Source organism: Myxocyprinus asiaticus, chromosome 35 (genome assembly GCF_019703515.2).
Source record: "Myxocyprinus asiaticus isolate MX2 ecotype Aquarium Trade chromosome 35, UBuf_Myxa_2, whole genome shotgun sequence".
Taxonomy (NCBI): Eukaryota; Metazoa; Chordata; class Actinopteri; order Cypriniformes; family Catostomidae; genus Myxocyprinus; species Myxocyprinus asiaticus.
The window spans coordinates 17,858,148-17,871,085 of record NC_059378.1 but is presented as its reverse complement, the minus strand read 5'-3'; the positions used below and the strand labels follow the sequence as shown (position 1 = coordinate 17,871,085).

The 12,938-nt window shown below is 35.1% G+C and overlaps 1 protein-coding gene across 1 annotated transcript in view; it reads left to right on the top strand.

The window, feature by feature from the left end:
- Positions 1-5,287, top strand: part of LOC127426392 (junction plakoglobin-like) — a 38,648-nt gene extending 33,361 nt beyond the window's left edge. Inside the window, exons 12-16 of the mRNA XM_051673180.1 lie at positions 1,320-1,470; positions 1,576-1,697; positions 3,536-3,575; positions 3,698-3,846; positions 4,289-5,287. Of these exons, the coding sequence (XP_051529140.1) occupies positions 1,320-1,470; positions 1,576-1,697; positions 3,536-3,575; positions 3,698-3,843 (459 nt within the window). The 3' untranslated portion in view covers positions 3,844-3,846; positions 4,289-5,287. The remainder of the gene's footprint in view (positions 1-1,319; positions 1,471-1,575; positions 1,698-3,535; positions 3,576-3,697; positions 3,847-4,288) is intronic.
- The last annotated feature ends 7,651 nt before the right edge of the window (positions 5,288-12,938 follow it).

Genomic DNA, 12,938 nt, shown 5'->3' with positions numbered 1-12,938 from the left:
GATCCACAAATAATGACGGTTAGTCCGTGACAATCAGTCGATCCAGGGCATTTAAATTGTCAGGAGATTGCTGCTCGTGCTGGATCTGCATGAGCGCGTGAGTGCAACTTCAGAGTGCTTAACTATATATTGTATGTACAATTGGTTTGATTCTGTATTTTTTTAGAAAATGCGACTGCATTTTGTGAATTGTGGTTGCTGGACTACTGTGTGTACTGTTATTTCCTTCTTCCTAATATATTAACAGTTTCTTCATGTGCAAATAAATTACTAAAATTTGATGACTAAGCAGAAATCAGAAGAAGAAACTGCTATCTACCATTTAAAATAATTTTATTTTTATAAAGTTTAAGTTTAGTGTGAAAATTTGTAAATATAGTGCTAAATAAGAGTTTATTCATTTTTTAGCAATTTTATGTTCATGTTATTTACTATATTAAATTGTGTGATATATATCAGCATTGTATCAGCCTATCAGCCACACTGCTTTCTGAATATCGGCATCGGCCATTAAAAAACCCACATTGGTCGTTCACTAATGTCAACAAACCATAAAATGACTGTAAAAATTATGATTTAAACAACTTTACAACTCAAATAGTACATGAGTTTTAACAGAAAAATTAATGTGTGCGTTTATTAATTAACTTCCATTTTAAGTGCCTCACTGTAACCTTGATTTATATATTTATTTTTTTTTTTTTTAAGAAAAGCAGGGACTAGTTGAAATAAATTTTTGGAGTTATCAGCATTGTGCCACAAATGCTGTCGATTGAGCTTAACTTGTATTGAACCTGGAATATTCCTTTAAGCACATTTCCGTCCCAGAGCTCAGTACTGTAATACAAAAAAACAAAACAATGTTATAAATACATGTGAATGAATTATTTATACATAATTGTAGTTTTGGTTGTACTGCCCTTAATTTATGCTGGTTTAAAAAAAATTATAATAATATTGTATTACAGTATTTTTTTATTACTGAAATTACTAAATTACTAATAAAAAATTATTACAGTATTATAATTTTTTACTGTATTACAGTAATGAGAATTTAAAAAGAATCACCATTGAGTTTATTATCATGAAAATCTTACAATGCAAAAATATCTTAATAGTCTTAAAAAATAGAGTTTCTTATATTTTTTTTATTTTGAATTTTATTTGAAATGTGTTCTTGTCATATTTTTGTGAAATTCACCCTTTCCCTCTTACATGGAACATGTTTGAAAGTTTTGTGGTTTTTCCCTCCTTCCGAAACTTTTTGTATAAATAGACATTTTTTTTTGTTTTTTTTAAGTCTGTTTCTCTTCTTGCAGTTGTTGTATTCTCCACTGGATAATGTCAAACGTGTGGCAGCTGGTCTTCTGTGTGAACTGGCTCTTGATAAACAGTCAGCTGAGATCATTGACGCAGAGGGCGCCTGTGCTCCTCTCATGGAGCTCCTTCACTCCAGCAATGAAGGGATCGGTGAGTAAGAGAGAGAGAGATATCGCAAGCAAGAACAGAAAACTCAAGAACAGAAGAATGTGAGTTTGGTATGTGAGTGTAATTTTGGTGTTTTCTCTTCGTCAGCCACCTATGCTGCCGCTGTACTCTTCCGAATTTCTGAGGACAAAAACCCTGACTATAAGAAGCGAGTATCAGTGGAACTCACACACTCGCTCTTCAAACACGACCCTGCTGCATGGGAGATGGTGAGTTTGCCCCCCTGGGTGTGAGGACGTGCCATAGCAAGGCCATCACATTTCAGTGGCCTGTTTAAACACGACATTGGTTAAATGTCAGAATGACATGGTGTTCACAACCCATTGTACTTTCATAGTGTGGCGTATTTTCGAGAGAATTGGGATATTCAACAAGTAAAAAATGTAGGGTGGAACTTGGTTTTATACATTGGGAATTTATGAGATTGTGAATAGTGGGTGTTCCATATCAGAGATTGCAGCCAATTTTAGAGGACTACTCCCCTCCTGAAACACCGTCGTCACCCATTGGTTAAAACTTAAACAACATTGGTGACAAATCTCGTTTTAGGAGGCGGAGCAAGTAACGAAGACAAACATTTTTGTAAATAGGGTAATTTGATTTTGATTTCATGTTGACTTCAAAGCTAAGCAGCTTCCATTTTTTCACAAATTATATTATATAATAATTAGTGCTGTCAGTCGATTACAATTTTAAATAACGATTAATCGCATAATTCTTCGTAATTAAATGCAGATTTTGGTGAAATTTTACTCTAAATGTACTTTTCCTGTCAAAAGAAATGTATTTCCTTCTTAGGAAAGAAATCAAACAAATATGTAACAATATAATGCTTTATTAACATTTTCCAAACAACGCCTTCCACAGTATAAAGATAGAAATGCACTAAAATAGCACTAATTCAAGTAACACTAAATGCTTCCCAAAGTCTAAGTGGGAGTTTGACTAATTGAAAGAACTAGTACCCAATTAGGTTGCATATTCATTGCAATGAGCATCAATTCTCTTGAACTATCATCCTCCACAATGTTAATCTGCTGGTAGACAGTGGCTATCGACTTTGTTACAGCAATCGTGAAGCCGCGTTCATGATTCGCATCAGGGTGTCAGCACCAGCTTCACGCTTTGAACTCCACATGAAAACATCTCATTCTGCATTTTGGTGATAGTTAAGACTTTACGTGCTTCTTTGGTAATTACAATATGCCTCACATAGGCTGAAAAATACTTTATTCCTATCAAGTCCCATCTTGGGGGTTTTTTGTACCTCAAATAGCATTAAGAGGTCCTTTCCACATTATTTTATCACTGACATGGAATCGCTGTTAGTGGTGTGCGTCAGCGTAATGACTCCGGCGGAGACATCGCAAAGGTTCCGCCCTTCCAACAAGTGTTTATGCTGGTTTATACTGTATTTACAATAAATGCGTTACTCGTGATTAAGAAAAATTTACACATTAAAGTTTTTATTTTTCTCTCCTCTTTTTCTCCCCAATTTGGATTGCCCAATGCGCTCTAGGTCCTCGTGGTGGCATAGTGACTCGCCTCAATTCGGGTGGCAGAGGACGAATCTCAGTTGCTTGCGCATCTGAAACCGTCAATCCGCGCATCTTATCATGTGGCTTGCTGAGCGCGTTACTGCGGAGACATAGCGCAAGTGGAGGCTTCACGCTATTCTCCGCGGCATCCACGCACAACTCACCACGTGCCCCACCGAGAGCGAACCACATTATAGAAACCACGAGGAGGTTACCCCATGTGACTCTATCCTCCCTAACAACCGGGCCAATTTGGTTGCTTAGGAGACCTGGCTGGAGTCACTCAGCACACCCTGGATTTGAACTCGCGACTCCAGGGGTGGTAGTCAGCGTCTTTACTCGCTGAGCTACCCAGGCCCCGCATTAAACTTTTTTAAAATAATCGCATGCATTAACGCATTAATTTTGACAGATCAAATTATAATATGATGAAGTGGATTACAAGTTTATTACAATATTTAAACACTAGACCTCAGGTTTTGATTTTAGTCTTGTTATATTTTTTTCAGGCACACAACAATACCATGATGGAGCCACTTCCTGGTGACGGTAAATATATCCTCTTTCTTGCCCTGGTTTTGCAACCATTAATCTCAATGACTGTTACTAATGTTTTAAACGACTCATGGATGCCATTAGAGTTTCTTCCTTATGTGCCTTGTCTCTTACAGATCTTGATGGCTATGGTTCAGGAGCATATCAAGGATATAGTGATGGCATGCATTTGGAAAACATGCCTCTAGATCAAGACATGCAAGATGATTATGGGCCAGGCATGCCTTATGATCCGTCCAGAAACTACCTTGAACCCTACTAACAGGTTATTACAACTGAAATACTTAAACTTTTGAAGAAAAACTGACCCCTTATCTGTACTGGGGTAGTCGACGCATGTTGTGTCCAATGTCTTTTTTTATCAACATCATGATTGTAGGTTAAAACTGATGTAATTTTTTAAGGAAAAGTGTATATCTTATGTAGGGTCACTGGTCATCATGTCTTTTGCTTTTCACAATTTTTAATCAATTTTTGCCTGCACTAGTTCATTTTAAATGGCCCTGAGGTGTGACTAATTAATTTTTAACTGCACAAATATATCATGCAGTCTCTTTATGAGACATAAAAGCTTAATGGATAATATGTTTTAAAGAATTGTTGCAAAATGCTGTTTAAGATTGTTTTACATGAGGTAATACATTTTTCAAAATGTCAGTATAGTCAGTAACTGCACTTTGTTTATTTTCATTTTTTTTATTTCATAGCCTGATGATGAATTGAGCTCCACTGGAAGAGGAATATGAAAATACAGAAAAGGAAAAAACTCCTAGTTTTTCATCGCTGGATGGCTGTGGTCTATATTTCTGTAAACACACACATACACACTGACACTGCTGTAATATATGCAATTTTTCCACTGTGCTGGGAGAGGCAGAATTTAGCTTTACACTAACTATACAAGGATGACAGCATGCTGCATTTTACACTCTTTTTTTTTTTTTTTGTTTTTTGTAGAAAATGTTATATTTTAGCTTTTATTATGGGTGCATTAATACATTGTTGGTAAAAGGACTGGTTAACTAAGCCAAAGAGATTTTATTATAATATTTTATAATGATAATCACATTGCTTTTTATAGTTTTAAGATTTTTAAAAATGCTATCAGTGATATTGATTATTGTGTTCTCACAATTACTGACTAAAGGTCAGCTTTATAACTTTGTTCATAATGGTTTTAGACAGACAAGGTTGATCAGAGCCGATGTGTAATCAGTTTTAGTGAATGGAAATGTCTGCCATGTTGATCTCCTACAAGCGCAACAGAACTCATTATAGTGATATCTTTAATCTCTGAACAAGAACAAAAAACACAAAATCCTTGGCAATAAATGCATCTCCATAGCTCTCCTTTTACAGAGACTTTCATGAAAGTGTTTTTTCATGTGTAAGCATTTTTCAATCTTTATAATCCTAATATGACTTTTGTTATGCCGAAATTGTCTTAATATAGACAAAGGAATACTGATTTTATTTGTCCTGCAAGTAAGCGTATGAAGTGTTTTTATTTACTTCATGAATAAATGATGTGCTGATTAAAATGGATTAACGTGTAACTAAACAATTAACCCTTAAGAGTCACAAAATTAGCTTTACATTTGTGTTAAAAAATATTAACTCAAGAGGAAGCAAGCTGAAAAAAGGGATTTCTATCTTTGTAGCATTTTTACTTTACTTTGTCCAACAAATAAAGTCATGTTATCTAATGCTCTGTGATGTTATTTATTTCAACAAGGTTTGCTAAATAAGGTTTGTAGACAGGTTTGATACTATGTAGACATGTTTTAACTTTCATATGGAAGTATTTTAATGACAAATGTCTTGAAATAAAAAGCACGCAAAATTGCATTAATTGAAAAATAAACGCTTTGCATTAACAGTGCTTGTATATTTTGGGGATGCAATTTCATATGGTTGAATATTTAAGCTTTTTTATTAAGCAATTTAAATCATTTTGCACCAAATTTCATCATTAAAAATGATAGCTTTCAAAATTAATGTGTTAACGCATGCAATTAATTAAAGTTTAACGCATTAATTTTTCTTAATTGTAATTAACGTATTTACCGTTAATAAAGCATAACCAAGCAAAAATACTGTTGGACTAGGGCGGAACCTTTGAAATGTGTCCGCCCGGAGTCATAACACGGACATACCACAACACACACACAACAGTGATGGGAAAGGACCTCAATGTTATTTGTATGCACAAAACATCCCAGATAGGACTTGTGAAGGAAAGCAAGTACTTGTAGAAATGGACAATCAGTTAGGAAGTTAGGAAGAAACACAGAATTTGAACAAATAAAACATGAAAAAGTGGAATGGAGGTTAAATGTGTTCCTTGATTTACTGTAATTTTAGGCTATAGATCCATTTTATTTGACATTAAGTGTGACCGTTTTTGTACACTAAAATAATCCTGCTGTCTATTATAATGGACATTCTGTGAAAATAAAACTGAAAGTGATTCTGAAACAGTCTACATTGTAAGATGTTTTTTTTTTTTTTTTTTTAGGTAGAAAAATCTATGTGCATACCTCTTCTCACGTGCACTCTCCTCAAGACCCAAAGTATAGAATAGCTCTTCAGCTAGGTGTTCTTATCAGATATTTACTGTCAGATGTGCATCTGCTATATGTGCTGGCTGCATATGTGCAACATAGTTATTTGTATTAACAAAATGTTGACAGTCTGATTCAGCCTTGGCAAACTAAATATTGTGGTCACTACCAAAACATTACTGTCACTACCGAAAATGTGCAGTCACGACCGAAACATGGGATGTTTTGTCAAATATAATGTATAGTGAATTATCAACTAAGATGTTATGATAGTGTTTGGTTCAATGTATATTCAAACTAATGAATCCTTAACTTTGAAATCAGTATGATCAACTTTATGCCTTTTACAAAGAAAGATCGGATTCAAAATACAACAAATCTCATAAATTACACTTTAAATATTGTTAAAATTGTAATTGTTATTGATTTACCTGTGAAAACTTTTTAATAAAATAGCAAAATGTAAACAAAATCTTAATAGGTCAATATAACCCTTCTTATTAAAATATATATTATTGTGTTTCGGTAGTGACAAATTTGGGGAGAGGAAAAATATTCCAAAACTTTCTGAAAATACAATATGAGAATTAACTGCACAATTATTAGAAATGTGTACCTTGGATATTATACAATTTGCATATATACAAAATTTGTGGAAAAAGACAAATTTTTTTCAAGATGTTTCCAACTCTGACTTTGAACCAATTCTTCAGAATGGCCCATGTACACACATACACATATACAGGTGCATCTCAATAAATTAGAATGTCGTGGAAAAGTTCATTTATTTCAGTAATTCAACTCAAATTGTGAAACTCGTGTATTAAATAAATTCAATGCACACAGACTGAAGAAGTTTAAGTCTTTGGTTCTTTTAATTGTGATGATTTTGGCTCACATTTAACAAAAACCCACCAATTCACTATCTCAACAAATTAGAATACATCATAAGACCAATAAAAAAACATTTTTAGTGAATTGTTGGCTTTCTGGAAAGTATGTTCATTTACTGTATATGTACTCAATACTTGGTAGGGGCTCCTTTTCCTTTAATTACTGCCTCAATTTGGCGTGGCATGGAGGTGATCAGTTTGTGGCACTGCTGAGGTGGTATGGAAGCCCAGGTTTCTTTGACAGTGGCCTTCAGCTCATCTGCCTTTTTTGGTCTCTTGTTTCTCATTTTCCTCTTGACAATACCCCATAGATTCTCTATGGGGTTCAGGTCTGGTGAGTTTGCTGGCCAGTCAAGCACACCAACACCATGGTCATTTAACCAACTTTTGGTGCTTTTGGCAGTGTGGGCAGGTGCCAAATCCTGCTGGAAAATGAAATCAGCATCTTTAAAAAGCTGGTCAGCAGAAGGAAGCATTAAGTGCTCTAAAATTTCTTGGTAAACGGGTGCAGTGACTTTGGTTTTCAAAAAACACAATGGACCAACACCAGCAGATGACATTGCACCCCAAATCATCACAGACTGTGGAAACTTAACACTGGACTTCAAGCAACTTGGGCTATGAGCTTCCCCACCCTTCCTCCAGACTCTAGGACCTTGGTTTCCAAATGAAATACAAAACTTGCTCTCATCTGAAAAGAGGACTTTGGAACACTGGGCAACAGTCCAGTTCTTCTTCTCCTTAGCCCAGGTAAGACGCCTCTGACGTTGTCTGTGGTTCAGGAGTGGCTTAACAAGAGGAATACGACAACTGTAGCCAAATTCCTTGACATGTCTGTGTGTGGTGGCTCTTGATGCCTTGACCCCAGCCTCAGTCCATTCCTTGTGAAGTTCACCCAAATTCTTGAATCGATTTTGCTGGACAATCATAAGGCTGCGGTTCTCTTGGTTGGTTGTGCATCTTTTTCTTCAACACTTTTTCTTTGCACTCAACTTTCTGTTAACATGCTTGGATACAGCACTCTGTGAACAGCCAGCTTCTTTGGCAATGAATGTTTGTGGCTTACCCTCCTTGTGAAGGGTGTCAATGATTGTCTTCTGGACAACTGTCAGATCAGCAGTCTTCCCCATGATTGTGTAGCCTAGTGAACCAAACTGAGAGACCATTTTGAAGGCTCAGGAAACCTTTGCAGGTGTTTTGAGTTGATTAGCTGATTGGCATGTCAAAATATTCTAATTTTTTGAGATAGTGAATTGGTGGGTTTTTGTTAAATGTGAGCCAAAATCATCACAATTAAAAGAACCAAAGACTTAAACTACTTCAGTCTGTGTGCATTGAATTTATTTAATACACGAGTTTCACAATTTGAGTTGAATTACTGAAATAAATGAACTTTTCCACGACATTCTAATTTATTGAGATGCACCTGTATACATATATATATATATATATACATACACATACAGGGTTGGGAGGGTTACTTTTGAAATGTTTTCCACTACAGATTACAGAGTACATGCTGTAAAATGTAATTTGTAACGTATTTCGTTAGATTACTCAAGGTTAGTAACATATTCAAAATACTTTGGATTACTTCTTCAGCACTGGTAGATTTTTTCACTTGTTTTGACTATAAAAACTCTGCCAGTACAGTAAGAACAAAATACACATGTTAAAAATACATTCCTGAAAAACCTAAATATCTTATGCAGTGTTGTTTCTAAAACAAGATCAATCAAATTGATCTTGTTTTAAGGATTTTTAGATATTTTTACAGGAAAACAATAAAAAAATTATTATCAAGAATATGATTTTTGCCCTAATATCAAAGGTCTTACTAGAAAAAAAGAAATTATGTTCCAACGTGAATTTTCTTGATAAAAACATATGATTGTGTCTGGTAACATGTGTATGTAAAATGGCTAGAAATAGCATTTTATCTTAGCGTAAAGCTGACAAATTACACAAGGTTTATTTATATTTCTTCTGCTCCAAATTTACTTCAAACGTACTTCTCTGTCTGCCCGTATGAATGTAACACATCATAAGAAAGTGTTTCACCGCTGTTCAAGTGCACTTTTGGATCACATCATTTATATGTGTAAATGTTTTCCATCTGATAGGACTAAATATTAAATGAAACAAATGACAATAAAATGCAAAGTAATCTCTTCAGTAATCAAAACACTTTTTGAATGTATTCTACTTACCAATTATTTAAATGGGCTTAAACATCTCGCTGTGCAGCTGGATCCTGGACTTCCTGTCAAGCAGACGCCAGGTGGTTAGAATAGGCAGCAACATCTCCTCATCACTGACCCTCAATACTGGAGCCCCACAGGGCTGTGTTCTCAGCCCACTCCTGTATTCCCTGTACACACATGACTGTGTGGCAACACATAGCTCCAATGCCATCATTAAGTTTGCTGATGATACGACGGTGGTAGGTCTGATCACTGACAATGATGAAACAGCCTACAGAGAGGAGGTGCACACTCTGACACACTGGTGTCAGGAGCACAACCTCTCCCTCAACGTCAGTAAGACAAAGGAGCTTGTGGTGGACTTCAGGAGAAGAGATAGAGAACACAGTCCCATCACCATCAATGGAGCACCAGTGGAGAGAGTCAGCAGCTTCAAGTTCCTGGGTGTCCACATCACTGAGGAACTAACAAGGTCCATCCACACTGAAGTCATTGTGAAGAAGGCTCATCAGTGCCTCTTCTTCCTGAGACGGCTGAGGAAGTTTGGAATGAACCGCCACATCCTCAACACACTTCAAAATCCACAATGGACTACCTCAAGAGGTGTAAGCTAAAGGTTTTGCCATGGCCCTCACAGTCCTCCAACCAAAACATCATCGAACATCTGTGGATAGACCTCAAAAGAGCAGTGCAGGCAAGACTGCCCAAGAATCTCACAGAACTTGAAGCCTTTTGCAAGGAAGAATGGGCAAAAATCCCCCAAACAAAAACTGAAAGACACTTAGCTGGCTACAAAAAGTTTTTACAAGCTGTGATACTTGCCAGGGGGTGTTACTAAGTACTGACCATGCAGGATGCCCAAACCTTTGCATCGGGCCTTTTCTTTTCTTTTTTTTTAAACTGAAAAAGATGAATATAAAAAAGTAAAATTGCTTAAAATATTAAAGAAATGTGTCATCTTTAACTTTAAGCCTTTTGGAAATCAGGCCATCTTTTGCTGGCTTAGCTATTCACAGCAACAGAAATTTTGATCAGGGGTGCCCAAACTTTTGCATGCCACTGTATATATATATATATATATATATATATATATATATATATATATATATATATATATATATCACACACACACACACACACACACACACACACACACACACACATACATACATACAGTACTGTGCAAAAGGTTTAGGCACTTGTGAAAAATGTTGCATAGTGAGGATGTTTTCAAAAATAATGACATAAATAGTTTTCATTTATCACTTAATGTCATACAAAGTCCAGTAAACATAAAAAAATCTAAATCAATATTCGGTGTGACCACCTTTGCCTTTAAAACAGCACCAATTCTCCTATAGGTACACCTGGACAGAGTTTTTCTTGGTTGTTGGCAGATAGGATGTTCCAAGCTTCTTGGAGAATTCGCCACAGTTCTTCTATCTATTTCGGCTGTCTCAACTGCTTCTGTCTCTTTATGTAATCTCAGACTGGCTCAGTGTTCAGTGGGGGGCTTTGTGGGGAGCATGACATCTGTTGCAGGGCTCCCTGTTCTTCTATTCTAATCTTTTCTATTTGCAAAAGTAATGTCTGGGAGTCTAACATTTATATTTCCTATTGACACACTACAGCTGAAGATATAACTAACCATCTTAAGACAAATGCTTTTGTGAATCATCATATGTGCCTAAGACTTTTACATAGTACTGTATGTATATATATATATATATATATATATATATATATATATATATATATATATATATATATATATCACACACACACACACTACCGGTCAAAAGTTTTGAAACACTTGACTGAAATGTTTTTCATGATCTTAAAAATCTTTTGATCTGAAAGCATATTCTTAAATGTTTAAAATTAGTTTTGTAGACAAAAATATAATTGTGCTACCATATTAATTTATTTCATTATAAAACTAAAATGTAATTTAAAAACATTTTTTTTTAAATTGATGACTTGGACCAAATAATAAAGAAAAGCACCAATAATATATATATATATATATATATATATATATATATATATATATATATATATATATATATATATATATATATATATAAAATACCTTTAAATACAGCATTGTGTATTTACCTATTTCAACATATTTCAGGGCCTATTCAAAAGCTAAAGAATAAAAATACATTTTCAAAGAAGTTTTAAAAATGGCTAATGAAGAAGCTGCTCTTCCAGAGATTAGGACCTACCACAGAGAAAGCATGATCACCCTTAGATCTATAGTGACGAGGAACCCTCAAAAGAAGTTGATCAGAAGACCTGAGCACTCTAGTGGGTGAGTAAAGGAGAAGGTCACTGATATATTGGGGCGCGAAACCAGATAGTGCCTTGTAGACATAAATCAGAATTTTAAAATCGATCCTAAATTTCACAGGAAGCCAGGGTAGAGATGTTAATACGGGGGAAATGTGATCCCTCTTTCTTGACCCTGTTAAGTGCCTGGCTGCCACTTTTGAACCAGCTGTAGGCGAGATAACAGTTTGAGGGAGACCAATGTACAATGTGTTACAACAGTCTAACATTGATTAAATTAGTGAGTGGATCACAATTTCCAGGTCTTTGCTGGAAAGAAAATATTTAACTTTAGCGATAGACTAGTTATTTAGTCAAACTCCTCTTAGACTTTGGGAAACATTTAATTTAACTTGAATTGGTGCTATTTTAGTGCATTTCTATCTTTATACTGTGGAACGCTTTGTTTGGAAAATGTCAATTAAACATTGTTACATATTGTTGTGCTTTCTTTCCTAAAGAGGAAATAAATGCATTTTGACAAGAAAATAATTATATAGAGAGTCAAATTTCAGCACTTTCAAAATATGCGATTAACTATGAAAAATGATGTGATTAATCGTGATTAAAAAAAAATATATCGACTGACAGCACTATTAAAAATTAAATAATAAATATTCACCTTCCAAAATTCAGTTCCAAAAAAAATCTGTATTTCATTTATTTAAATCTTTGATATTCAACAGATAATATTCAGTCCATTATATTTTGCTTTGAAAATTTGCCTCTAAAATTGGTTGGTAATTCAACCTTTAACATCCTGGCACTGCAGGAAAAGCAGTAGAGTGCCAATGCAATCTTCATTTGCTGTTACTAGACCTCACCACTAGGTGGTGCAATTGGGTGTTGATGAAGACCAAGAGCAATAGGGAGAGGTCCTCACCAAATAAACCTTTATCACAATCTGCGTGTCATCACATTCGGCTCTGATTCATAGGGTTTTCGAAATTCAGCCTGCACTGTTGTCAACGGATGGTAGTCAGTTTTTTTGTTTGTTTTTTTTTACTGTTAAACTGTAGGGTGGGTTTTCACTACAGTGGTTCAGCTGCAGGAATGTCGAAGTGACTGAAGAAATGTTAACAGCAAGATGGTGTAAAACTGTGCATTTCTTGTCTGTTTCCACCTTCTGCTACTTATATCAACAACAGAAATAAGTGCAGCTAGAATAGCAAAATATGTGGGAGAGCATTGTTTAGAACCTTATTATGACCTTATTTCAATACAATATGTGGTACTTGAATGTATATAGTTTACACAGTGACACTGAACTATACATGCATTAAAGAGAAAATGTTTAATGATGTTCATGTCTTAAAACGTTACATCAGATGGTGACAATTTAAATGAAATAGTTACAAATTG